The sequence below is a fragment of the Trachemys scripta genome, chromosome 7, assembly GCF_013100865.1.
Source record: "Trachemys scripta elegans isolate TJP31775 chromosome 7, CAS_Tse_1.0, whole genome shotgun sequence".
Taxonomy (NCBI): domain Eukaryota; kingdom Metazoa; phylum Chordata; order Testudines; family Emydidae; genus Trachemys; species Trachemys scripta.
The window spans coordinates 52,744,207-52,772,201 of NC_048304.1; the positions used below are offsets into that span (position 1 = coordinate 52,744,207).

Below are 27,995 nucleotides of genomic sequence, written 5' to 3' on the forward strand. Positions count from 1 at the left end.
TCCCGGCACCGGCCACAGCACTGGCACCCGTGGAACTGATTGGCAGGGAGCCAAGAAGCAAAACCCCGGCTCAGAGGAGTGTTCCCTCATTGCAACTCCCTCCTGCACAGCCTTCACCTCATGCAGGAGCCTCACCACTTCAATTTACTCAAGCAAGAGATCTGCTGGTGTCACCTGTCCTGCAGTCTCCCCTGCTGAATGCCTGTTTCTCTTCAATGGCAGAGTCAGGGTCTGAACAGCCTTCCTCCAGTGAGGAGGAAACTAGACCACAGGAGGGTTTTTCTCCGTATCAACACTCCCATCCCCAGACCCCAGTCAACAGAGGTTTGAGAAAAATTATCTCATCCTATTCTCAGGATCCTGCCCCCTGGGGGGTGAACCCCTGGATGGCACCACCTATGCCCTACCCACCACCATGGCAATATTGGGCACCATGGGCATCGTACCCTCGAGAACACACGCGCTACACCACTTCAACCAGGCGCAACACAGGTCTAGCACCACCACCTGACAAACCTGCCAATGACACAAGACACCAGGCAGCACCGTCACACTTGCAGGATCAACCAAGTCCTGCTCCTATTCCAGTAGAGCCAGAGGTAACGCCTGAAGAAGCCTTACTTCCCCCTCCTCCAACTCCGTCGGATGACTACGCAAAATTCCAAGACCTCTTTAAAAGAGTTGCCAGTGACTTGAGAATTAACTTGGAGGAAGTCCCTGAACAACAGCATGAGTTAACGGACATCCTACAGCCCTTTTCTTCCTCTAGGGTTGCATTACCAATCAACGTAGCCCTTTTAGAACCTGCTAAGTCCATCTGGCAGACTCCAGCTACAAGCCTACCTACCTGTAAACAAGCAGACCAAGCCCCTTCTAAGGGCTCTGAATTCCTTTTTACCCATCCGGCGCCAAACTCGTTAGTAGTAGATGCAGCGAACCAAAGGGCCAAACAACAGTATTCCTGCTCCACCCCAGCCAACAAGGAAAGTAAACACTTGGACCTCTTTGGTCGCAAAGTATATGCATCCTCGACGTTACAATTTCATATAGCTAATTATACTGCAGTTCTTGCAAAATATGACCACAGAAACTATAATAAATTCATGGACTTTATTGACGACATCCCAGAACAGAAAAAACAACAATTCACAGCTCTGGTTTCCGAGGGAGAAATCATATCACGTACCGCTCTTCAAGCGGACCTCGATGTAGCCAACACTGCAGCAAGATCGACCGCCACAGCAGTGGTCATGCGCCGTGGTTCATGGCTCTCCTCCTCTTTCTTTCCTCGAGAGGTCCAAAGCACCATTGAAGATCTTCCCTTTGACAGTAAAAAAACTTTTTGCTTCCGCCACAAACAACGTGCTTCACTCAATGAAGGACTCAAGGGCAACCCTCCGGTCCTTAGGTCTCCAGACACCTACGACCAGAAGACGGCAATATAGATCCCAACCTTACCAACGTCCACGCTACCCCGCATATACACAACACGCCCATAGACCACAGGAGCAACAACAACAACGCCAGAGACCAAGATTCCAGCGTCGTCTTCCCAATTCTGCGGGGGTGCCTCAACCCCCTCCAACAAATAGGCAGATTTGAAGCCTTGGTCGAGGGTTTAGACAACAGCGTTCCCACTTCAGCCAGCACACACATCTTTGGACACCGCCTACAACCATTCTCCCACCAATGGCAGAACATTACCTCCGACAAGTGGCTTACAGAGGTGGTTACAATTGGATACGCCATCCCTTCCTCTCCTTGCCTCCCACCCACCCACCCTCCCCGTCCCTCTTCAGGGACCCTTCTCACAAGCGACTACTCCTCCAAGAAGTGCAACAACTCCTTCAACTGGGAGCAATAGAAATTGTGCCAGAACGACACAAAGGGAAGGGTTTTTAGTCCCATTATTTCTTAACAGAAAAGAAAACTGGGGGATGGCGACCAATCCTCGACCTCAGGCTGCTCAACAAATTTGTCAAAAAGCAAAAGTTCAAGATGGTTACTCTCACCACCATAATCCCAGCACTGGAGCAGGGCGATTGGTTTTCAGCCCTCGACCTACAGGACCCCTATTTTCATGCAACTATACACCCGGCCCACAGACGCTTCCTAAGTTTTACTCTTGGCTCAACACATTTTCAATACAGGATTCTCCCCTTCAGACTGTCCACGGCCCCCTGTGTTTTTTCCAAGATCCTAGCCGTAGTTACTGCCTACCTCAGAAAACAAGGGGTCGTAATATTTCCTTACCTCGACAATTGCCTCCTCAAAGCTTCAACGTTCGACGAAGCTCTCCAATCCATGCGGCTTACCGTCGATTGTTTACTATCTCTAGGCCTGCAAATAAACAAAAACAAATCCACATTATGCCCCACCCATCTGGAGTTTATAGGGGCATACCTCGACTCCCGGACGGGATTGGCATCTCTTCCACCCGACCGCTTCAACTCCATAAGCCGACTGGCCACAAAAATTCTCAACAGTCCCCAGGTGACTGTCCGAGACTGTCTACAAACACTAGGTCACATGGCCTCGTGCACTTTCATCGTCCAAAATGCACGCCTCTACATGAGGTGCTTCCAAGCTTGGTTGGCCACGGTTTACAGACCGAATGTGCACTCTCTAAACAAGAATCTCTCCATACCTTTCTGAGTCAAAGATTCTCTACTGTGGTGGACAGTTCACTCCAATGTCTGCTCTGGAGTCCCCTTTCTTCAGGAGACTCCATCCCTCATACTGACTACTGATGCATCTCTGACAGGCTGGGGTGCACACATGTCTCACCACACAGTCCAGGGGCTACGGTCTTCAACTGAGACCTCTCTGCATATAAATGTCCTAGAACTTTGAGCCATTCGCAATGCGTGCCATCACTTTCTTCCACTAATCAGGAATCACCATGTACGCATAATGACAGACAACATTGCATGCATGTTCTATGTAAACAGGCAGGGAGGAGCTCGATCCCACTCGCTTTGCACAGAGGCTATGAAGCTCTGGAATTGGTGCATTGCGAACAACATCCGGGTATCAGCTGCCTATCTTCCCGGAGTGATGAACACCACAGCGGACGAACTAAGCAGACGCTTTCCCTGGGATCACGAATGGGAGATAGACAAGAAAACCATTCACAACATATTCCGCATTTGGGGTAACCCAACCATAGACCTTTTTGCAACTGCAAAAAACAAGAAATGGTCCGACTTTTGCTCCAGAGCGGGACTGGGCAAACATTCCCTGGGAGACACATTCATGATCCCATGGCACTGAAACTTACTCTATGCGTTTCCCCCGATACCGGTTCTCAACAGGGTCCTGATAAAAATACGAACAGACCATGCCAAGGTGATCCTAATTGCCCTGTCGTGGCCCAGACAACCGTGGTTTCCATTCCTCACCAGAATGTCGATTCGACCACCAATCTCGTTGCCTCTCATCCCGAACCTCCTATCACAACAACACGGCCAATTTCTCCACCCCAACCTGTCCATGCTTCACCTCAAAGCCTGGTTCCTACATGGTTCTCCCAAAGCGAACTAGATTGCTCTGAACAAGTTCAAAGAGTGCTCCTACATAGCAGAACACAATCTACTTGCACCACCTATCTACGAAAGTGGAAATGATTCACACATTGGTGTTCAGCTAAACAACTTTGTGCCACGTCGGTATCTCTCTCGTTCATACTTGACTATCTATTGGACCTTAAGCGATCCGGCCTTTCTTTCAGCTCAGTCAGAGTCCATTTAGCTGCTATTACAACTTTTCATGACAAAATTGATGATACTTCTGTTTTTGCTCATCCAATCACCAAGCATTTTCTCAAGGGACTCCAAGCCCTATACCCAGACATTAAACCACCTACCACCCCGTGGGACCTTCATTTAGTACTATCTTGCCTAACTCAACAACCATTTGAACCCCTAGCCACGTGCTCCCTTTTACACCTTTCAATGAAAACAGCATTTTTAGTGGGAATTACCTCCGCCAGACGGGCAGGAGAAATAGCAGCTCTTATGGCAGACCCACCATATATGCTATTTTTCAAAGACAAGGTTACCCTCAGATTACACCCCAAATTTCTTCCAAAGGTGCATTCGTCATTCCACATTAATGAGCCGATACACCTACCAACCTTTTTTCCGAAACCACATGCGAACTCGTTCGAAGCCACAATGCATACATTAGATGTACGCAGGACCTTGTCCTTCTATTTGGATGGAACCAAACCTTTTAGAAACTCTTCTAGATTTTTTGTCTCCATCGCGGAGCGTTCCAAAGGTTCTCCTATTTCTACCCAGAGACTTTCAAACTGGATTTTTCAATGCATCCGGTTGTGCTATCAGATGAAGAAGGTTACACCTCCAGATGGCATCAGAACGCACTCCACTAGATCTCTGGCTGCCTCTGTAGCATTCTTACACAAAGTTCCCCTGGCTGATATCTGTAAAGCAGCCACTTGGTCCTCTGAACACACATTTGTTAAACATTATGCTCTTACTCAAGGCCCTCTCTCTGATATATGTTTGGGCAGGGCTGTACTATCTGCGGCATTCCTATCAGATCCGAAGTCCCTACCTCCTTGAGACACACTGCTTTTAAGTCACCTGGAGTGGAGCACCCACAGGGACATCTCTCGAAGAAGAAGAGGAGGTTATTCACCCTGTGCAGTAACTGACGTTCTTCGAGATGGGTGTCCCAGTGGGTGCTCCACTACACACCCTCCTTGCCTCTACTTCGGAGTTGGGGTAGCCTCCGTTGTAGAGAAGGAACTGAGGAGACCGGCCATGCATGCGTACTATTAAGCTAGACTCACAACGGGGGGGCAGCCTGTGCGCATGCGTGGCCGGTACGAGTACTGCTACAAAAATCTCCGAGCAAAGGTGCAGGGACGCACCAACACCTGGAGTGGAGCACCCACAGGGACACCCATCTCGAAGAATGTCAGTTACTGCACAGGGTGAGTAACCTCCTCTTTCCCCCATACCAGGGTTCCCCAGTCTCCCTCTCTGCCAGAGATTCTGTCTGCTCCCATTCCATCTCCTCCATTCTTTCCCCCATGCCAGGGGCTGTGTGTGCACGCTCCCAGTCCCCTCATGTCCCCTTCCTCACCAACACTGTTATTTGCCTGGGAGATAAAATTGTCAGTATATCAACATGTTGAACTCTATTGGGAGGGTGAGTAAGGGTATTGGTGTTAGTCGTACCATCAACTAGTTGTTTGATAGAGAATTGAAGCTGTGGCTGTGCTAAACAGATGCCAGGGGTGTGGTGTGTTCCTCCATTTTTCCCCTAAATCAGTAGGGTTCTGGTCATTGACTCCTAAAACGTTCCCTGGAATTTTGAGCCAGTGCATCATTCAGAAGTTATTATGTTATTGACAGACACAGAAATGCTGTTGAGTTTACAACCTTTGCAAGCTTGCCAGTCATTCCCTGTCCCATTCCTTATGCATCCCAACATTTTGTTTGATTTTTGATTGCAGTTGCACATTGAGAAGAATGGATGTGGTTAATTTAAAATCCTGCAACGTATATGAGTAGTTTAAAATTATTCCTTCCAAAGTGCATTTCCTTGCACTTGTCAATACTGAATTTTGTATGTTGTTCTGTTGCCCAGTCCCCTAGCTGGGTTAGGTCTTTCAGGACTGGAGAAAACTGTGAGGAACTGCAGACTTGCCTAAATAATTTTGTCATCTGCCAACGTCACCACCTCCCTACTTCCCTCCCTTTGTAGATTATTAAACATCCCTCTTAGCACCATACCTTGGGACTCCTGATGTTAACCTTTTCACCATGATGAAAACTGACCTGAAACTTTTCATTTCCTAGCCAGTTTCTGACCCTTGGACAGCACTTTTCATCCAATGACGATTTAGTTTATTTAGGTTTGGTTACAATATCATTCTCTCTTCCTCTTTTCTGCCACACTGATGTACCCCCTACACATCCACAGTACCTTGCACACCCCGCTCTTTCCTATCCACATGGATAAGCATCCAGCTCCCCACACTATTCACACAAACCTCCCCTCCCCCCTGCTTAGATCGGGGAATGGGTTCCAGCTGAGCCTGGCTTCCCACTGCTACCCCTAACACTGGGGATGCCATCAGCTAAGTGCTAGTTTACCTGCTTGCTCTTGTTCCCACTGTTCCTTCCCCCATCCGGGTGGGGCTAAACTGACTCTCTCATTTTCTCCGAGCAGGTGTTTGACAGCAGGCCCGTGCTCAGCATCTGCCTGAAGGTAAGTGAGAACTCAAGATTGCAGAGAATGGCAGCCTGATTGTGGTCTTTCAGGAATTGTTCCCTCGGTGGGGTGGGCAGCGGTTACAGAATTCCTCTTCTCTATTAGGTCAGGCAGCAGATCTGCCTCTATCTCATGCCCAAATGCCCTGGCTCTTGGACACTCTGCCCTCATTTGTGCCCAGATTGCCTAACAGCAGGACTCCATTGGAGCTCCACTGCTGGTACTTCCCCGGCCTCTGCTGCCTATGGAATCCTACACACACAACAACTACAGTGAGGGCTCACAAAGCAGCCACAGGCAGTTTTCATGCTGAGCCCAGAAGGCAGCAGTGTGTGTCCCTCCATGGCCCTCCCCTTTCCAGCTGGGACCTCACACACTGGCTGCTTCATTGCTTATTATTATTGTTTCATTTTGTATTCCTAGTGAAATGATATAGCCCCTGTGCATAACAGGAACTTTAATCACTAGCAAAAGGAAATGTCCCTCTAAAGCTACCAGACTTGTTTGCAGTTGGATTTCAGTGTGACTCCTCACAGGAAATGGAGATCCAAATCTAGCCCTTAAGCAGGAGAGATCTGTGATGGACCTTTAGAAGAGATTGCCCTAAAAGAGAGGAACCTTTTCCTGTTTACCTGAACTCCTTGCTAATGTGGAATTGCCCTTGGCTCACTCAAAGAGGAATTTAAAGTTTGGTTGGTGGAATAGCCAAATGCAATAAGAAAAAGTGTGTGATGTATTTATTTATCATCTTTCTGCATTCACAGTACGGCCGCCTCTTTGTGGAAGCCTTCCTGAAGCTTGCCATGCCTCTCTTGGATTATAGCTTTAAAAAGCACAGGGTAAGAATTTCAGAGGCACAGAGATTTGTCTGAAATCCATTTGGAAGCTGAAGTAAGAGCAGAATGCAGCAACTGGCTTCTTGAGTGCATTGCAGTAGACCAGTCTTGAGAGGACAAAAGCATGGATCATACTTACATAGTCTACATCCAAAAATAATGTTTGCAGCCTCCTGGCCAACGCAGACTTGAGAATAGCCATCTTCATCACTTCAGCTGTGTAGTCATCTAAACACAACTGGGATTAAAGCAAGCCCCTCGTTTGTGAACTTTGGCAGTTTTGAGATGACCTATTTCATGTCCTCCAGCCCATTAGATCAAACGATGGGCTAGGAGACATGCATGCAGGCTGGTGAGTAGACAGTTAAATGAACAGGGTAGCAGAGTGCTGTTGGTAGGTCAGTAGGTGGCTTTTTGTGGTCTGTGCCAGGTGGAGTTTTTCCTGCCTGGTTTCATTCTCCGGTACTGAGCACTACAATATTAGAAGCTGGAGGTCACAAATCTCATGGCATGGATCTCAGTCACTTGGCCTATGTCTGCTAGAGTGGAAAGTAATCTCCAGGCCAGACCCTTTTTCACACACACAGAATCCTCTGGCCTGGAAACTGATTGCTGGGACACCACATGTGCAGAGCACAGGAACAGCTGGAGCTTGCAGTGTTTTGGCACCAAAGAAACCTAACAGCAGAGCCACAACCAGCACTTCCTCAATCAGTCCTGGCTGGCTCCTTCTGTACCACATCAAGCAGCATCACTAAGCAGCTCTGCTGGGGGAGATCATTAGGCCGCTGGCCTTAGGATGCTGGCAGCAGACCTCCTGCCTGCTGCTGCTCCTCTCTCTTGCCTCCATCCCCAGACTGTGACGATGGGGTTTAGTGGTGTGGCTGATGCCCTAAGACCATTGGGTCGTACCCAACATGGCAGAGGGTTAGCCACCCCTTGCTGGAGTTTCTTGCTGAACTAGGAGAGTGCCTCAGAGTAGTGGAGAGTTTGGCTGAAAATGACATGTTCACATGCTGTGGTCTGCACCATGACTGTCTGGCCCACTGGAGAAAGTATGTTGACAGTTCCATAGTTGCCTAGAATTTAAGGCTTTCGAGGTACCATGACTGGGACTGAGATGCAGCCCAAATGCATATAAAAAAATAATTTGGGCACCAAAACATTGACATTTCCAGGGGCTTCTGTGGCCACACTGGATGTGGTGTCTCAGTTGCCAGTCTCTGAGCAGTCTTTGGAAGGAGGGAGCACATTTATGGTAAGTGCTAACGAACCAGACTCGTCTGACATCAGCCTGTCTGTGCCTGATTAAACGTTTCTCCTGGAGTGTCCTCCCCAGGCTGCAGAGAACTAGGAAGCTCTGCCCCCTTGCTTCTGGAGGCAGGAGCATGCTCTCTCTTCGCTCTCTCCTAGGCTGCCATATCTGAGACCACCCTACCCCTTTGAAGAGCTCAAGCCCCAGAGCACTTGGACAGTGTGAGTGTGCTCAAATGCCAGCTTTGAAGATCCTTAGGTGCATAGTCCCCACTAGAGTCTCTAGACAGGCCCCAAATTGCTACTTGTGGCTACCCAAACTTTTGAAGATGTTGGTCTCAGTCTCTGAGCTTGGTGGGGGCATTATAGACTACATGTTATTGCTGCCTGGGCTGCAATGTGGGGCTGGCTGCTCTGTGACTGCAATGGCATTTCAGCCAGTGGGTAAAGTTGCTGTGAAAAGCTGATTTCCCCACCCCTAAGGCACCTTGATCCTATAGGTGCCGGGTTTTGTGCTAGAGAATAGAGAACAGATTCAGCTCAAAATGTCTGGCTTTACTTGGCTGTTTTGCAGAGCTGTGGAACATGATACATCTGGTGAGCACATTCTCTTGTTGGTTATGAGACTATGCACAGAGTTCAGCTCCCTTATGGCTGCCGTGTCTTAACTTGTTGGGTATTTTCTGTGGAGTGGGCAGAGATATGTCTTAATATCTCTGCAGCACTGGTAGGATGAATAGGAGAGGTGATATTCTTGCTTCCAAGTTATCCTTTGTGATGGATAGCAAATTCTTATAGATTTGAAAATTCAGTACCAGTGACTCAGGGGTCCTTTTCATCACAGGAAGACGTGCAGAGTTTGCTGAAAACTTTACAGCTGAGCACCAGACAACTTCATCACATGTGTGGCCATTCAAAGGTAAGGGAGACTCTAGAGTCTACACTAGCTCTTGTATTTGCAAGGCCTTACTAATCTATGTTGATTTCTGTGTGTGTCTGTCACCGTCTCCTCACATGGTGTCTCCAGGGGTCCCACACAGGACTCTTCTTCACAGAAATTTGACCAGGATAAAGGTCCCGTCATGGTTGAAGTGTCCCGACAGCAATGCTGCTCTGGATTCAGTAAGCACAGATTGTTCTGCACTTCCTTGTAGCTGTCCCAGGGAATATACTTCCCAGGTTTACTCATCTGCTCAGTCTCCTCTGTTGTCCAGGCCCATTAGTCTGGGAGAGTATGCAATTCCATGGGCAAGTTAATGATATAAAGGTAGGGGAGGGTCATTTGATTTATAAAAATCTACAGAATCATAAATTCAATGGTCTCATCCTCTGTGGCCTGGCAAGTGGGACTCACTCCCCCCTACAGCCCTTCCCAGCTCCAGGTCCTCCCGTTGGTAGAAATGTTGCTGATACAATGTCGTCAGAAATGGGTTGAGTTAGGTATCACTCAAAAGCCCTTTCTCCCACAAACACAATAGTACCAAACATGACAAATCTAAAACAATTCTATAGATATATATTCAAGAAAAGGTTTAAAAATCAGCAGTTGTTTAATTATATTTTAACACAAGGATGCATGGCTTACATAAAAAAGATACTGCTCTTTGGTAATGCTAGGGAAGTTAGACATTTAGGACTGAAAACATTTATTCATCAAAGTCATCATCAATGTTGTCTCCATCTAGGGCACCACTGCTAGATACAGTGTCACACTGATCCTTGTCAGTGCCGCATTCGCACATCTCGGTACATGGCAGGCTGCTGGCCAAACATTTGCAGGGAGGTGAGCATCTGGTCTTTGCACACGAGCATTTGATTAGCTGAAGGATTGATTCGGGAGCACATAGTATTTCACACACAGTATTTCACACACACAAGTGTGATCAGTCCATCCTCCAAGATCAATCCATTCCTGACAAGGAAGGGTAGTTTTGGATGCACTCGATTATCCTGGAGCCATTTCACTGCTTGATAATTTGCCCTCTTAATAGCAGGTATAAATGCACCCCTTTTTGGTGGCAATTTTTCTCCTGTTGTCTGCTTCTTGGCAAACATCACCAATGTAGCTCTGCAAGCGTCGTAATGTTGGTCTTCAAATGGTAAGGTCTGGTCTACACTACGACTTTAATTCGGATTTAGCAGCCTTAATTCGAATTAACCCTGCACCCGTCCACACAACGACGCCATTTAATTCGAAATAAAGGGCTCTTTAAATCGATTTCTGTACTCCACCCCGACGAGCGGAGTAGCGCCTAAATCAATTTTAGCATTTCGAATTGTGTGGCCGCAATTCGATGGTATTGGCCTCCGGGAGCTATCCCACAGTGCACCATTGTGACCGCTCTGGACAGCAATCTGAACTCGGATGCACTGGCCAGGTAGACAGGAAAAGCCCCGGGAATATTTGAATTTCATTTCCTGTTTGCCCAGCGTGGAGAGCACAGGTGACCACAGATAGCTCATCAGCACAGGTAACCATGCAGGCCGATAATCGAAAAAGAGCACCAGCATGGACCGTATGGGAGGTACTGGATCTGATCGCTATATGGGGAGAGGATTCAGTGCTAGCAGAACTTCGTTCGAAAAGACGAAATGCCAAAACTTTTGAAAAAATCTCCAAGGGCATGATGGAGAGAGGTCACAATAGGGACTCAGATCAGTGCCGCGTGAAAGTCAAGGAGCTCAGACAAGCCTATCAAAAAACAAAGGAGGCAAACGGTCGCTCCGGGTCAGAGCCACGGACATGCCACTTCTACGCCGAGCTGCATGCAATTCTAGGGGGGGCCGTCACCACTACCCCACCTGTGACCATGGCAGGTCGGGGATAGTCTCATCAGCTACACTTGAGGATTCTGCGTATGGGGAAGAGGAGGAGGAGGAGGACGAGCTTGCAGAGAGCACCCAGCACTCCGTTCTCCCCAACAGCCAGGATCTTTTTCTCAGCCTGACTGAAGTACTCTCCCAACCCTCCCAAGCCAGTATCCAAGACCATGACCCCATGGAAGGGACCTCAGGTGAGTTTACCTTTTAAAATATCAAACTTGTTTTAAAAGCAAGTGTTTTTTAATGATTACTTTGCCCTGAGGACTTGGTATGCATTCGCGGCCAGTTCAGCTACTGGAAAAGTCTGTTAACGTGTCTGGGTATGGAGCGGAAATCCTCCAGGGACATCTCCATGAAGCTCTCCTGGAGGTACTCCAAAAGCCTTGCCACAAGGTTTCTGGGCAGTGCAGCCTTATTCCGTCCTCCATGGTAGGACACTTGACCACGCCATGCTTGCAGCAAGTAATCTGGTATCATTGCCTGACAAAGCCTGGCAGCGTATGGTCCCGGCATTTGCTGGCATTCAAGCAACATCCATTCTTTATCTTGCTGTGTAATCCTCAGGAGAGTGATATCGCTCATGGTAACCTGGTTGAAATACGGGAACTTAATTAAGAGGACAGAGGTGGCCGTTCCTACTGGGCTGTTTGCCTGTGGCTGAAAAGAAATCCTTCCCTGCAGTTAGCCAAGTGCAGGGGGGGAAATTGGCCCTGAGCTTTTCGCGTTTGGCTAGCAGGGATCTTCTCTGTTACCAGCCACGCGGTGGGGGGAGGGGTACAGCGATCATCCCAGAGAATTCATGGTGGGAGGGAGGGGAGGGGGTGTTAGTTTGGTTCCTGCAGGGATCTTCCCTGATACCAGCCACGCGGTGGGGGGGGGGGGAAACGGACATCCCAAAAAATTGGGGGGGGGGGTGGTTAGTTTGTTTTCTGCTGCTGCTGAATGTTAACAGAAAAACCGCAGCACTCAACGGGCTTTGCTTGGTATGTGGGAAAGGAGGGCGCAGAAGCCGAAAGACAATGGCTTACCATGGCCGCATGCAAGCCGAATTCTGTTGCCCGGACCTGTGATCTCTAACAGCAAAGCCACAGGCACTCAGTATTAAGAGGCAAAATGCGACCTTGCACAGAAATCACATGTGCTATGTAATGTGAATAGTGTTGGTCACCGTGAAAGAGTATAAGCATTGTTCTGCAAAATGTATCTTTTTAAAAAATTCTCCTTTTTTTTCCCCTCCCTACAGCAGCTGCAAATTCTTCAAGCCTCCCTCCTCCGTCCCAAAGGCTATCACAGATAAGGCGTCGGAGAAAGAAGACGCGAGACGAGATGTTCGCAGAAATCATGGAATCCACCCGCAGTGACAGAGCTCATCTGAATGAGTGGAAGGACACGGTTTCAAAGTATAGGAAAGAAGCCAGTGAACGTGAGGGACCAACGTGAGGACATGAGGGACCAACGTGAGGAGAGGAGAGACGCTCGAGATGAGAGGTGGCGGCAGGAAGATCAGAGGAGGCAGGATGCAACGCTGGGGCTGCTGCGTGAGCAAACAGACATGCTCCGGCGTCTGGTGGAGCTTCAGGAATGGCTGCAGGAAAACAGAGTGCCACTACAGCCGCTGTACCCCCCTCCCCGTGTTCCATATCCTCCTCACCCAGACGTGTAAGAACGCGGGGGGGGGAGGCTCCGTACACCTTCCCATTCCACCCCAGTGGACAGCCCAAGCAAAAGGCTGTCATTTTTTTAACCTTTTTTTAGTGGCCTTTTCCTTCCCACCGATCCTCCTCCCAAACCCCACCCGGGTTCCCTCCCTCTTTTTATAATCTATTAATAAAGAATAAATGATTTTTAAATGATAGTGACTTTATTTGGTTTGAAAGCAAGCTGGGGGAAGGGGGAGGGTGGGTTCCTTACAGAGAATGAGTCAATAAAGTCATGAAGGAGAAACAAACAGATATTTCACACTGTAGCCTGGCCAGTCATGAAACTGGTTTTCAAAGCTTCTCTGATGCACAGCGCTTCCTGGTGTGCTCTTCTAATCGCCCTGGTGTCTGGCAGCGCGTAATCAGCAGCCAGGTGATTTGCCTCAGCCTCCCACCCCGCCATAAAGGTCTCCCCCTTACTTTCACAGAGATTGTGGAGCACGCAGCAAGCAGAAATAACAATGGGGAGATTGGTTTGGCTGAGGTCTGAGTGAGTCAATAATGAATGCCAGTGACCTTTTAAACGGCCAAATGCACATTCTACCACCATTCTGCACTTGCTCAGCCTGTAGTTGAACAGCTCCTGACTCCTGTCCAGGCTGCCTGTGTATGGCTTCATGAGCCATGGCATTAAGGGGTAGGCTGGGTCCCCAAGAATAACTATTGGCATTTCAGCATCCCCAACGGTTATTTTCTGGTCCGGAAAGTAAGTCCCTTGCTGCAGCCCTTTAAACAGAGTAGTGTTCTTGAAGACGCGAGCGTCATGAACCCTTCCCGGACAGCCCACGTTGATGTTGGTGAAACGTCCCTTGTGATCCACAAGTGCTTGCAGCACCATTGAAAAGTACCCCTTGCGGTTTATGTACCGGGTATCCTGGTGCTCCGGTGCCAAGATAGGGATATGGGTTCCATCTATCGCCCCACCACAGTTAGGGAATCCCATTGCAGCAAAGCCATCCACTATGGCCTTCACATTTGCCAGAGTCACTACCTTTCGTAGCAGCACCTGAGTGATTGCTTTGGCTACTTGCATCACAGCAGCCCCCACAGTAGATTTGCCCACTCCAAATTGATTCCCCACTGACCGGTAGCTGTCTGGCGTTGCAAACTTCCACAGGGCTATCGCCACGCGCTTCTCAACTGTGAGGGCTGCTCTCATCTTGGTATTCTGGCGTTTCAGGGCAGGGGACAGCAAGTCACAAATTTCCATGAAAGTGCCCTTACGCATGCAAAAGTTCCGCAGCCACTGGGAATCATCCCACACCTGCAACACTATGCGGTCCCACCAGTCTGTGCTTGTTTCCCTTGCCCAGAATCGGCGTTCCATGGATAGAACCTGCCCCATTAACAACATGATCTCCAAAGCACCGGGGTCCGCGGTTTGACAGAATTCTGTGTCCGTGTCCGTGTCCATGTCCTCATCACGCTTGTCGCTGCACTGCCGCCGCCGCTGCCTCCTCGCCTCGTTTTTCTGGTCCTGGCTCAGCATAAACTCCACGAGAACGCGTGAGGTGTTTACAATGTTCATGACTGCTGTCTTGAGCTGAGCGGGCTCCATGCTTGCCGTGGTATGGAGTCTGCAGTGTTCACCCAGGAAAAAAGGCGCAAAATGGTTGTCTGCCGTCCGTTGATTTCATGCAGGGAGGGAGAGAGGGGTGCGGCTGTACCCAGAACCACCTGCAACAATGTTTTTTGTCCCATCAGGCACTGGGATCTCAACCCAGAATTCCAATGGGCACGGGAGACTGCGGGAACTATGGGATAGCTATGGGATAGCTACCCACAGTGCAACGCTCCAGAAATCGACACTAGCCCCGGTACTTGGACGCACACCGCCGAATTAATGTGCTTAGTGTGGCCGCATACATTCGACTTTATACAATCTGTTTCCCAAATTCGAATTATATAATTTCAGATTAATCCCGTAGTGTAGACATACCCAAAACTTGGCATATCAACGCCTCCAGTGCATTTATGATCATATCAGCTGCCTCAGCCGTTCTGAGCACCTTCAGAGTGAGGAGAGAGTCTATGGAGGCTGAATCCAGTGCCTTCCAATATGATAATTTGGCCTTTCCAGCCAACCTTCCAGTGGTGTCACATCTTGAAAGAGCTTGGAAACTTGGCAGTGCAGTGGCACTTAATGATCTGAGTGATAGGAAAATGTTTCTGACCTGAGGCTGGGACTGCTCCCCATTAATACACTCCTGATAGCAGACCATCACAGCAGCATGAAGGGTACCTTTGCTATCTCCTGTATCTTCAGGGAAGTTTAAGTTATTCACAGCACAAAATATACACCTACCCTTGATGAGGTTTGGGGGAATGTTCATTCAGTTCCAAGAGGCAAAGAACACTGCTTGCAGTGGCAGTGTTCAGGCAGAGGACTCTGTAGTTGTAAGTGGAGCAGTCAAAGCTGCTTGAGGAATTTGCTGAATGTTTTGGAATGAATTGTTAAATCAACAGCCACTTGTAGTGGTAGATTATGCATATGCCTCATGGTGGTTGTGTATGTGTTGGAAACCTGTTTCACTCAAGCACTCATACATGAGGCTTTGCAGTAAAATAGCAGCCTTGTGCTCTGCTTTCTTATTGTCATATTTGCTGCTGCTGAAGTCACTACAACCACCAACACACCACTTAAAGAAGTAGTACTAGAGGTCACACACTGTTATTTTTTTCAGGTTTGGCATCAGCTATGGATCCCTGAAATGCCCAGGTACTGCAGGACAAAATGCTTTTCTGTAAAAATTTAGCAGCTGCAAACAGTCTCTTCATATTACTGTTGAGATTAGTGCTTTCTTCCACTTTTGATAGTGCCACTTCTTTTGCAGCTTTTAAGGATATGCTCTGTGATTCATTTCAGTGGATAGGATTGCTAAAAACTACGTCCATATCCTGCGGTTCATCTTCAGTAAGTGCTTTAAGAGCCTTCCTGCTAAGCATTTGCGCCTCTTCAATCCCATTCAAAGCACATATTTCTCTGGTCATAGCCTCTGCTTTGGACATCACCACCACTTTCCCATCCACTAGAGCAGTGGTTCTCAAAGCCGGTCCGCCGCTTGTTCAGGGAAAGCCCCTGGCAGGCCAGGCCAGTTTGTTTGTTACCTGCCGCGTCTGCAGGTTTGGCCGATCGCGGCTCCCACTGGCTGTGGTTTGCCGCTCCAGGCCAATGGGGGCTGCGGGAAGGGTGGCCAGCGCTTCCCACAGCCCCCATTGGCCGGGAGCGGCAAACCGCGGCCAGTGGGAGCCGCGATCGGCCGAACTTGCGGACGCGGCAGGTAAACAAACCGGCCCGGTCCACCAGGGGCTTTCCCTGAACAAGCAGCAGACGGGCTTTGAGAACCACTGCACTAGAGCCTCTGTGAAGCAATGAACTCCAGTCTCAGTTTGCAGTAGTACAATCAATATTTGGTTATGTTGTGTTTATCTTTTGACACAATATATTACATGCATTCTTGGTGTAGCACTCAGTGTGATGATATCCAGTGTTATCAATGTTCTCTCTAAGAGTGACTGCTTCATAGAGTTTCACACCTCTCTCCGGTGTTGAAACTGCTTAAGAGGATGGCTTCTGGCTTATTGAAGAAGAAGCAGGTGTTCTTCTCGAAATGCATGCCACAGCTGGCACTTGTCCCAGCACCTTCAACTTTTTTCTGATGCTCAATATGCTTCCTCACCAACCTTCCAAATTCAGTTTATGGGCCCACTTCTTATAGCACATAAGGTGCCACCAAATGTTGTGTTTAGCCAGGTCCCCCGCGGTGGTATTCTCCAAAGATTCAGCTGCTAGTCGGTACTCTTTGTCTCCCCATTGATGCCTAAAAATGATTAAGACCAAAGTAAAAACAAGGATTTTGTAATAAATTAGTTTGGGAGTGTAATTAATTATGTTATGTAATGTATGTTATGTAGCTATGTGCATACTGTTTGGGGATAGATTCCAGTAATTCCTGACCCGATACTGATGTCTTAACCAGTGCCTTGTTACCACTCTTGGCATAATAAACAAAGCTGATAAGCAATATCACTGAACCACTTTTTTGCTGATGATAGCAAATCAGCTTGAAGCACTCCTTCCATTTATAGAAATCTGTAACGTTAAAAAAACTAATCAGGTGTCCTATTCTGAGCATTAACTGATAACACAGACTGGCAGCCAAGGGACACAACTTAACTTGCGAGGGCTGCATGTTTGGCATGCCTGTGTTCAACTATGCTTTCATAAAAAAGTTGATTTTTAAACATTTTCTCCAATATCTATCTACAGAATTGTTCTAGGTTTCTCATGTTTAGTACCATTATGTTCATGGGAGAAGGAACTTTCAATGATACCCAACTCGACCCATTTCCAGCAACATTGTATTATCAAAATTTCAACCAACTGGAGGACATGGAGTTGGGAGCCAGGTGGATGGGGCAGCAAGTTCCCCCTGCCATGCCACAGAGGATGGCACTATTGAAATTATGATTCTGTAGATTTTTATGAATCAAATGACACTTCCCTTACCTTTCTATCACTAACTTGCCTTGGAAAGAGATTTTAGTATATTAAGCTTGCAGACTATATTGCCTACCATCGTGAGGTTTTGCACTGGGACTCCAGGACCTAGGCTAGCTACTTCTCCCCTCCTTCTCACTGTAGGCTTATTCATTATGCACAGCCTCCTAGGTATCCTCCAAACTGCGGATTGTGGCAGCAGCCACCCTCAAGCATTGAAAGATCCAGATCACTCCCTAACTCAGTTATTGATCAGCTGCACATGAGTAGCACAAGAGACTCCACACTGTGGCACAAATGCCTTCCCTCCTCAGGCTTCGTCACCAGTGAAGAGCAGAGTGCCGGACCCATCGCAGCAACTGGCATATCTGGGGCTTCCTTTAGTAGGGAGGAAGCGATTGTGCTCCCCACAAAGCATCATCTGTCAAAGGCTAAGGATGTGAGGAGGACTAAGCTCAGAAGTCCTGCAGCCAGTGGGAATTATGGCTTCGGTTATAGGACCCTGGGCATAGCAACATGCTTGACCTCTATGCTCTTCCTGTTCATAGAATCATAGACTTTAAGGTCAGAAGGAACCATTATGATCATCTAGTCTGACCTCCTGCACAACGCAGGCTATAGAATCTCACCCACCCACTCCTGTATCAAACCTGTGTCTGAGCCACTGAAGTCCTCAAATCATGGTTTAAAGACTTCAAGATACAGAGAATCTTCCAGAAAGTGATCCATGCCCCACGCTGCAGAGGAAGGTGAAAAACCCCCAGGGCCTCTGCCAATCTGCCCTAGAGGAAAATTCCTTCCCGACCCCAAATATGGCGATCAGCTAAACCCTGAGCATGTGGGCAAGACTCACCAGCCAGACACCCAGGAAAGAATTCTCTGTAGTAACTCAGATCCCACCCCATCTAACATCCCACCACAAGCCATTGGGCATATTTACCACTAATAGTCAAAGACCAATCTCATTATACCATCCCCTCCATAAACTTATCAAGCTTAGTCTTGAAGCCAGATATGTCTTTTGCCCCCACTGCTCCCCTTGGAAGGCTGTTCCAGAACTTCATTCCTCTGATGGTTAGAAACCTTCGTCTAATTTCAAGTCTAAACTTCCTGATGGCCAGTTTATATCCATTTGTTCTTGTGTCCACATTGGTACTGACCTTAATTAATTTCCTCTCCCTCCCTGGTATTTATTCCTCTGATATATCTGTTCTCTCAACGGAGCCTGTAGGAAGGTGACTACAAGAACAGAATTGCTTTGGATGCAGCCTCATGTTTCCCTGAGATGGTGGAATACCGCTCACTCCCTCCCTGATGGAGAGGAGCGACCCGAGAGATCCCAGCACATGGTTATCTCTGTAGATACTAGTAGAAAAGTATGAGGAGCAGCCTTCCTGTCTCATTTGGGCCAGGGATTGTGAACAGAAATCATGATGTCAGCTCTAGCCTACATTAACAAGAGGAAACACAAGAAGCAGATCTCCAGCCAAGGAGACAAAAAAACCTGTTCCTCTGGGCAGAATCTCACCTGCTTGGCATCTTGCTTAGGAGACAGACTAGCTCAACCAGCAGGATCTCCTGCAGGGAATGCTTCCACTTCAAGCAAGTAATTCACCTGATTTGTTCAGTGGGAGGCGTCCCAGCCCTCTGTTCATTGCAGAGCTTGGCTCTCAGCTGAATCAGTTCTGCAGCCGTCACAGAGAGGTCAAGGTAGGGCAGAGGACATTTTTCTCATCCATAGTGGTACCTTGCTCTCAAATGGGGGGAGGCCACTCCACCTCACTACACATCAAATAGACCAATCCATGTCTTGACTTCTACCCCACACTGCCACGCAGAGCTCCTCTGCCTATCTCAATGCTGGCAGAGGAGCAGAGAAGGTTCAATTGCCTCAGACTGACTGACTGCCCAGGATCTGGTAAGTTGATGTTCCTGTCCCAGGAAAATCCCATTGCCCATTCCTCTGGCTGTCCCATGGCTCCTGGCAGGTTCTGCTTGAAGGCCTGGTGCTTGGAAAGTCTATTTTAGCAAAGGAAGAAGAGTAACAGCAGAGTGGATGGCCCTAACTGTGCCTTTCAAGACCATGTTTGAATCTCTTTTGAGGAAACTAATAACAGCATCAGCATTCTCTTCAGTTTTTCTCTTTGGTACCTGACAGTTACAAGCTTAACTCCAGCCTAGCAAAATGTTTTACCAGGAAATTTCCTTAGGTTTTTAATCCATGTGAGAATGCTTGGAGCCAGGAATCCCAGTGGAGCCTGTGTGCTGTGTAGGGACTCTTTGGAACTCTGACGGGAGAGGTCATTGAGACAGGGAGGAAGGGCACTGCCAAGGGAGAGGAGCTTGGGAGGGCCGCCAGCCAAGGAGCAGGAATTTATAGCCTCTTAGTTGAATCCTAGGATCTTGTGCTCCCTCTTTCTAAAGCACTGTGTGCAGAGTATGCAGCTGCAATCACTCTACCTAGTGGACAGTACATCTTAGTGAGAGGAAATGTGTGTATGGTAGACACTGGGTGACTGATTCCTTCTGAGAGGAAACTGGTAAAACAAGGAGCCTTGAGCAAAGACAATAGGATGTGACCTACTCAGAAGAGTTTTATATCACTGATGTACAGAGCTAAACTGCTGGAACAGGCCCCTGGCTGAGCAGATGGGTTCCAGCAGAAACTGGGCCCTCCACAGAACTGAACAGATTAAAGGGGAATGAGTTGGATTTGTCTGTGGGAATTACCAGCTGTCATTGTGGGGCTGGACAGGGACATTAGGGCTCACTGGGCCTTTCTCCATATTGGATAGGAATTTTGGGTTGCTCAGGGGAGTAATTTTGTCTCCTCTTGCACAAAAGGCTAAAATAAGCTTGCAAAGATTTTTAATCTTTTTTTTTATATATATATAAATCCGGCTTAAAAGTGTTTGGGGCTAGAGATGGCAGCATTCTCCTCGGACTATTCCAGCCACACCAGATCCTTGGTTGCTTTTGCATCTCTTCTTTACACCAAGATGCCTCACTGCATAGATTTTAAATAACAGGAGAAGCCTTCGGGGGGAGGGATAGCTCAGTAGTTTGAGCATTGGCCTGCTAAACCTGTTGTGAGTTCAATCCTTGAGGGGGCCACTTAGGGATCTGGGGCAAAATCAGTACTTGGTCTTGCTAGTGAAGGCAGGGGGCTGGACTCGATGATCTTTCAGGGTCCCTTCCTGTTCTAGGAAATAGGATATCTCCATTTAAAAAAAAAAATAAGCAAGAATTAGGTGTAATTTCATCGTGTTTGTGTCCCATATTTAGATTCACCAAGACCTAGGATTGACCAACCATGTGCCTTTATTGAAAAAGTCCCTGGAGCAATTTGTATACCGAGTAAAAGCCATGTTGGCCTTCAACCACTGCCAGGAAGCATTCTGGGTGGGCATCCTCAAAAACAGGGACCTGCAGGTAAGGATCACAGCATTGCCCGTCCTTTTGCTTTGGGTATTGTCACAGCTCAGGAAAATTGCACCTGTATTCCCTCTCCATGGTCCAGCATGGGCACCTACTCTCAGGCTTCCAGCTCCCCAGCCATCACCTCTCTTGGCTGAAGACCCGCATCTCTCTCCCACCTGACCAGGATATTTCCAGGCCACACACTCCTGTGCCTGCACTGTGAGTTCCCCAGCAAGGCAGACTTGCTAAACACGCCTGCGTTGCCTTCTCCTCAGAGGTTATAAACAGTGTAATTTCCCGCAGTGAAGTTACCATACAGCTCTTTCCAAGCAAGCATTTTTATTCCTAAGGAGAAAGCATTACAGAGAAAATGTTAAAAACAATAAAAGAACCTACATGCATTAGGAAACATTCCTTCCTATCTACAAACAGTACGAGAGGCCAATCTCCTGACTTTGATGCCAAACCCTTGTTGAGGTTGGGGTGATTTCTGGTAAGAGTCTGACATTTACTGATAAATAATGACCTACTAGAACAGAAACAGAATAGATGTGCCCACAATACAATTGCTATTTGCCATCTAAAAATAATTGTTTGTATTAAATTAAACAAAAGCATTACTCTGCTTGGAAAAGTGACTCTAAAAAACCTAACGGTATGGTTAGGTATTGAGTGTCTCTTGACTCCAAATCAAATATGCTCAGATTACAAAGAAAACAATGTTTTGTTTCCTAATGTCCAGCCCTGCAATTCAGCCTGGAAACTGTGAAACAAGTTAGGTCTTTTCATCTTGTAGATCATCATCATCATCATCAGTAAGATGAAGTATACATTTACTTTGGTCATCAAAGTCAGCAGATCGGCCTCTCGTACAGTTTGCAGATAGGAAGGAATCGTTCTTGCATGGTCGCTTTTCAGAGTAGAGCTGCACCTTAAATACACTTAAAAACTAAAATATAAATTCTAAGTGTAAATGTTTTCAATCAATAAAACGAATTATTTGTAAGTGTATTATAGTAATGTTTATTCTCATCGTTCAGTGAGCATGCCTCCGCTTCGTTCACTGAACACCAGCTAGCTTATGTAGTCAGGGCCAGATTCTGATCTGAGTTGTACCAGGGTAAATCCAGAGTATTTCCAATAATGTCAGCATATAGAATTTGACCCCGAATGAGGCAGGAGTTCTGTAGACCCCTGTGTCATTCGCTGTTTACTCCTGCCCTCTTGGCTGTGCACTGAATGAGACAGCGGTCTTGCAGAACTGTAGTATGTGACCAAGTCATTCAGAAACTGTGATGTAATAACTCTGCCCCTGGTGTTTTTGAGTTAAGATTGTACAGGCAGCCTTAACTTTTTGGTATTTGCTGACTTCTGAGTGCTTCACTGTAACATTAATATTCTCCTGCCAGTTTTTTGTACTGAAGTCAGTGACAGAAAGACACTGCTCTCACAAGCCTTTCCCCTTGCAACTGGTCTTCACCAACAGTAGTGTAAATAGAAAGAACCCAGAGTCACGTGAGGCCCTATTCATTTTAAAAAATGAGAGTTACTTTTGGTTTAACTGCCTGCACTACAAGCATGCTTGTTCAGAGAAATATCAGAGGGTATCTGTGCATTTTAGTGGAATTGATGCTGTATATTTTTGCACTAGTTCTTTAAGTTGAGAGAGCATTCATTTTTTACTGATCCTCACTTGGATGAAATTCAGAGGTCCTTGTGCACCACTTCACTGCTGTTCTGCAGGCTGAGATGGGGAATAACCGGTGCCCAGGCTTGTTTGGGGCCCCGTGCACCGAGAAATGCTGTCCAGAGACAAGAGCGAATGGACAGTTTTTATTTTTGCAATGTTTGACATTTCAGGACCCTGACTGCCCCTTGCCTTTTCCCTTCTTTCTGATGGCTGGCACTTCGACTTGCAAAAAAGACAAGGGGCAGTTGGGGGCCCCAAAACTGCCAAGCCTCATTTCATATATATATATATATTTTTTAAAAAAAGAGGCTAAGCCTGACCATTTTCTTTCCCCACCCCTACTCCCCCACTGCAGTCAAGCAGGACATATGGGGGGGGCAGCTCATCTCTGCAGAGAAATCTTATTTGCAACCAAATGCAGTGCATTTCTGTTCCAGCAGGGGTCGCTATTGCTGCTCCATGCATGAATTTGCCTCAAAGTATTTACCATGTTCACTTTAGGGAGAAGAGATCCTGTCTCAGGATTCTGAAGAGAATGACCCAGGGGAGGGAGTTTCCCAGCTCCCCAGAGAAGATCCTGCTGAGGTATTTCTGTACACGGCAGCAGTGCCTATTGCTTTTATGGTTCCTGAGCATCCCTGGTGGTATTCAAGTTGAGTTACACTTGTGATGACCTTTGTGTGTGCTCTCTCTGCAGGGCAGGAGCAGAGACCATCTCTCTCACTTGCTCAGCTCCAAGACAGCACTTTCTCCTCACCGTATTAGAGTCCTGCTGCCTACTGAAAAAAAATCTATCTTAAAAAAATGCAGACAGCAAAGCCCTTGGGTTTTCTTGACTGAGTTAATAACCTGAGCCCTGCAAGCAGAATCAGTCTTGTTGCTATTCTCACCAAATGCAGTTTTTTCTTAAACATTTGCTATTTTTAGTTCAAGATGAGGCACAGCCTCTTGGTAGGGTGAGAAGGCCCCGTGCCACAGTAGGTAAATCAATAGGGAGTGCTCTGCTTTGCTTCAGATGAGCTGGGCAGAGGCTGGGGGTACATCCTGGACTGAAGTTAAGCTAAAGAAAGTCCAGATGAATCAAAACTGGGACCCCAAATCAACCAGACTATTTCCTTTTCTGGCTACTGGGAAGCAAAGACACTCCAGCTCCCTCTTGTGTCCATTGGAATGGGAAAAATACTGGTGTCCCCTGGGCAGTCATTGAAGTGAAAGCTGGAAATGCCTTATTAGGTCCCATTTTATCCCTCTTCCTACTGCGCTGGTAAGGGCAGGATTGTTCCCTACAGCATACTTCCAGAGGCAGCTAGTGGGTAGCTCCACCCACTTGCTTCTGTAGGCAGGAGTGCAGACTCCCAACAACCCCACACCCTTAAGAGCCCTTTCCCAGTCACCAGCAGCTTGTGCCATTTTCTTACACATACACACTCACTCTCTCTCTCTTTTTTCTCTGCCTGTTTCCCCACCTTTGGCTTGAGTGATCTTGCTGCTTAGAACAGTGGTTTCTCTCTCTCTTTCTCTCCCACCCCTGGAAAGCAGGCATTTGCTGGTGTCTTGCTGTAGTGACTCTCCCCAGCAGCGCTCTCAAGCAGTCCTCCCAAGCTGCAGGGCATGAGCTCCAACCAAACCTTGTTGACAACATAGATTCATAGATTCCATGGCCAGTGTGATCATCTACTCTGACCTCCTGTAAAATACAGGCCAGGGAACTGCCACACAATAATTCCTAGAGCAGATCTTTTAGAAAAAACAGCCAATCTTGAGTTTAAAATTGTCACTGATGGAGAATAACTCCAATTACAATGAATTACTCTTGCTGTTAAAAATGTACACCTTATTTCTAGTCTGAATTTGTCTAGCTTCAACTTCCAGCCATTGGAGCGTGTTATGCTTTTCTCTCCTAGATTGAAAAGCCTATTATTAAATATTTGTTCCCCAAGTAGGTACTAATAGAATGTGATCAAGTCAGCCCTTTTAACTTTCTCTTCATTAAGCTAACACAAATGAGTTCCTTGAGTCTGTCACTATAAGACATGTCTTCTAATCCTTTAATCATTCTTGTTGCCACCCAGCACCTCTTCCTCTGCCAGCTAACTTCCCTATCCCAGTCAGTGTGGCACTGCCTAGTCCTCCAGGGTCAGAGACAGCAGGACAGAGCTACACAATAGGCAGGTTTGGAGGATCAGGCAGGAGATTCTGCTCTCTTTCCCCTCAAGACACTTCCCTCAGAATTCTTTGCACTCTCCCTTCCACATCCAGTTTCTCCTCCTTGGGCCAGTACCACCACCCACTCACACACCTCTCAGCCCTACGCAGCCATTTCAGCACTCCTTGGTATCCACTGTGTTGCTAAAACAGCTTGGAAATGCTGTGCAAGCTGGTGAGTTATAGGATTCTTACAAGGAATCGTGGGAGTTTGACCTCTGCTCCCACAATTCTCCAACACCAGAGGAATCCTATAATGCTTGGCAAAAAATGTTTGAGAATGGACTGATGGGGTGCAGTAAACAGAGATACAGTCCCAGAGGATCTTGTGGCTCAGATCAGTGCAGCAGAGAACTAGTGGCATGCTAGCAGACTGGATATGGGGTGAAATTTCAGGGCTTCTTAAAGCTATGCAGCATGGATGCACTGAGTGGTTGGTGGAACAAATATACAAGATGGCTGATGAAGTACAAATCATTCAGCTCTGTAGTGCAGACAACACCTACACGAGAGAAGAATCAGGCCCTTTTTTGTTTGAATACTGACATTTCTGGCCTGCCAGTGATCACTGAGGAGGACTTGTATGCAATCTGTGTCTGCAGGCCCCCAAGGTTACATCCAGTCCTTGGTTCTATAAATATTTCTTCTCTTTTCCAGGGGGAAGGTGACATTTCAGGGAGCGAGGGTGGATCCAAGCACAATGATGATGATGAAGAGAGTTCTGAGTAGACCTTGCAGCCTCCCAGCATTCTGTTAGCTCCCCATGGCATAGAAGCTTGGTATTATCCAAAACAATCCACACCTGTCACAGCTGAATAGACTCTGGGGGTTGGAGGCTATATGCCCATGATGAGATGTTAATACTGTGCAACAGTAAAGAAGGTTCACTTGCAGCCAGGTCTTTATAGATGGTATTTAGTCCCCATTTAGTGTTGGTTGTGTAGTCTATATCGGTTGGGAGTTTTGCACCCAGACATATGGAAAAAAAGTCAGACCTAGAACTATTTTTATTTGTTCTTGCCTCCAGATACTTCCTAATAAACTCTTTTCCATATGAATTCCTTTCCTTCTCTGCTGCTCCAGGGAGTGGATTTCAAGGGGAAACTCTGTGGCTTTCTGTCTAGAAACGCACTGAAAGTTTGGATTAGTTGCCAAAGTGGGAGAAGTGATATTTACAGAAAGAATCTGTTCTTGTACAGTATCAATGAAATATTTGCACAAAAACCCACCTTCCCTCACCAGTCCAGCTGTTGGAGCCCTGGTGAGAATTACCTTCTTGCATTGGCCATTTATTAGGACAGAAGAATCAATGGGAGAGCAATCCAAATGCCCTCATTAGTGGCAACATAAAGTGCTCATTAATGGTGAGAGAAAGGCTTATCATAGTTGTAAATTACAAAAAACAGCTTAATGCCAGATGCCTTGTTTACTAACTCATTGAATAAACTGAAATCCCTGCCCTGGGCATGTGGAATCAGTCACTGTGTATTGTATGGGTACAGCATAAAGCTCTCCTTGTGGGAAAAGCTCCCTGGGGTTCTAACAGCTCTGACTAACATGCCTTTTCCAGGGCTTAGCCTGGATGTGTGTGTGGGGCAGCAATGGCTGTGATGGTTACAGAGGGTGTGTGTGGGGGGGTGCTGGCTATAAGGAGTGTGAGAGGGGTGCCTATATCGTGTGGGGTAGCAGTGGCTATAAGGAGAGTAGTGGGTGTTAGGGGGTGGCTAGAGGGTAGCGGTGGCTGTAGGGGGGGGTGGCCCCGAAGTCGGGGGGCTGCAGAGGGGGCTGGGGGCCCGAGGGGGTGGCCGTAGGGGTGTAGAGCCCGTCGCTAACCTCGCCCTCCTGTGCTCTTCCCAGGGCGGGGTGCCCGAGGCGGGTCTCCGCTGGGGCGGGCGGATACGGGCTTCCCGCAGGCTCCCCCAGGTTCGGGCTCGCGAAGGTAGGGCTCCATCATGTGTCCCTTTGCGATCTGTACCCCGCACATGCGCAGTGCGGCAGGGGACTGGGCGCGCGGGCGGCGCCGCGTAGGCGGGGGGCTGGGCGCGGGGTGACTGCGGCGGCCATGTCGCTGCAAGAGGACCCGGTGCAGCGCGAGATCCACCAGGACTGGGCCAACCGCGAGTACATCGAAGTGATCACCAGCTCCATCAAGAAGATCGCGGATTTCCTCAACTCCTTCGGTGCGTGCGCGCCCGGCCCGGCTCCAGCACCTCCCTCCCCCCACCAGGCTTAGGCCGGCTCCACCTCACCCCAGTTCGACCCCCCCGCCCGGCTCCGTCCCGCCGCGTTCTGTTCGGGAGGGTTCTGGGGTTGGGGCTCCCCCATGGGCGATGGGGAGGGCACCTGTCCTGGCCGGGTACCGCGGGGCCTGAGCCTGGTGCAGTCTCTGACCCGACCCTTCTTCCCGCAGACATGTCCTGCCGCTCCCGGCTCGCTACCCTTAACGAGAAGCTGACCACGCTGGAGCGACGGATCGAGTACATCGAGGCCAGGGTGAGGGGTGGAACAGGGGAGGTGGCACCAGGGGACAGCCCCGGCGTGGGAGGAGGGGTTGCCCTGCGAGCAGTACGGTGCAGAGCTCAGCCCACGCTTAGCAGCTCAGGGACAGCCGGGGCCTTGCTGTTCAAGCCCCCCTGCGGCTTTTACCCCATCTCCAGTGGGTATTGCCCTGCTGTCCCCCTCCCCCCACCTCCAGCTAGGCAGTAACGCTGTGCCCAGCACCGCCCACCAACTAATCTGCTCTTTACACAGTGTGGGGATGTGTGGGACTCCCACACAGAGCCCCGCTGCGCTAGTTCTTACTGTGGGGTGGTGGTGCAGGCCTTTCTCCCGAATAGTAGTCCTGGAGCTCCTGCCCTCTGCACACTCTGGTGGGCATCCCAGCAGTATTTACATTGGGGCATTGGTTTGAGCCAACAGGGCTGGAGAGAGAACTGAGATCTTGGTGAATCAGTGACACTGGCCTGGGCCCAGCCTTGCTGCGAGGGATGACTTTTACCCAGTTCCCAGTGTACGGGAGCTCATTAACTTTCCCTGTGTGGGCAGACTGGCTAGCCCTTGGTGACTGCAGGCTGTGCTCTTCTTTGGCAGGTAACAAAGGGCGAAACTCTAACCTAACTGCAGGAGGCTGATGGGGAGCTGATCTGGAGAAGATTGTGCGGCTGTGCCAGAATTGACTGTCAGGCATCTGATTTCTTCGTTACTTCTCATTATTAACAGGACTTCAGCTTGTTTCTGCCCCCTGCAATGCAGTATCCCTGCCTTCAATACATGGCTCCAGGGTGACTCCAGAGGAAATTGATAAAATGCAAATGAGCGTG

General features: G+C 48.2%; 2 protein-coding genes and 1 long non-coding RNA gene across 5 annotated transcripts in view; 2 read left to right on the forward strand and 1 right to left on the reverse strand.

Moving 5' to 3' along the window:
• The window catches only part of FANCD2 (FA complementation group D2), a 216,818-nt gene extending 191,085 nt beyond the window's left edge, over positions 1 to 25,733 (forward strand). For 2 of the 3 annotated variants that reach the window (XM_034775009.1, XM_034775010.1), the window contains exons 39-44: positions 6,205 to 6,243; positions 7,011 to 7,085; positions 9,181 to 9,255; positions 20,646 to 20,792; positions 22,972 to 23,055; positions 25,333 to 25,733. In XM_034775009.1, coding sequence (XP_034630900.1) covers positions 6,205 to 6,243; positions 7,011 to 7,085; positions 9,181 to 9,255; positions 20,646 to 20,792; positions 22,972 to 23,055; positions 25,333 to 25,404 — 492 coding nt within the window. In that variant the 3' untranslated portion in view covers positions 25,405 to 25,733. Of the gene's footprint in view, positions 1 to 6,204; positions 6,244 to 7,010; positions 7,086 to 9,180; positions 9,256 to 9,363; positions 9,459 to 20,645; positions 20,793 to 22,971; positions 23,056 to 25,332 lie in introns of those variants that run through there. The other variant, XR_004646377.1, reaches the window with a different exon arrangement.
• LOC117879753 lies at positions 1,097 to 27,145 on the reverse strand. The gene is made up of 3 exons (XR_004646378.1): positions 27,019 to 27,145; positions 2,254 to 2,340; positions 1,097 to 1,420 (listed from the first exon to the last, which is right to left on the reverse strand). It is a non-coding gene; the product is annotated as an uncharacterized LOC117879753 (long non-coding RNA).
• On the forward strand, positions 26,682 to 27,995 carry LOC117879752 (probable protein BRICK1-B). Its single transcript, XM_034775017.1, has 3 exons — positions 26,682 to 26,855; positions 27,086 to 27,168; positions 27,766 to 27,995. The coding sequence occupies exons 1-3, from the start codon at positions 26,738 to 26,740 to the stop codon at positions 27,790 to 27,792; spliced, it is 228 nt and encodes a 75-aa protein (XP_034630908.1). The 5' UTR covers positions 26,682 to 26,737; the 3' UTR covers positions 27,793 to 27,995.

Bases quoted from the DNA above. Each gene is read 5' to 3' on its own strand.
- LOC117879752 (XM_034775017.1), top strand. From the start codon at position 26,738: ATGTCGCTGCAAGAGGACCCGGTGCAGCGCGAGATCCACCAGGACTGG. The intron at 26,856-27,085 runs GTGCGTGCGCGC...TTCTTCCCGCAG, and splicing joins GGATTTCCTCAACTCCTTCG to ACATGTCCTGCCGCTCCCGG. The intron at 27,169-27,765 runs GTGAGGGGTGGA...CTTCTTTGGCAG, and splicing joins TCGAGTACATCGAGGCCAGG to GTAACAAAGGGCGAAACTCT.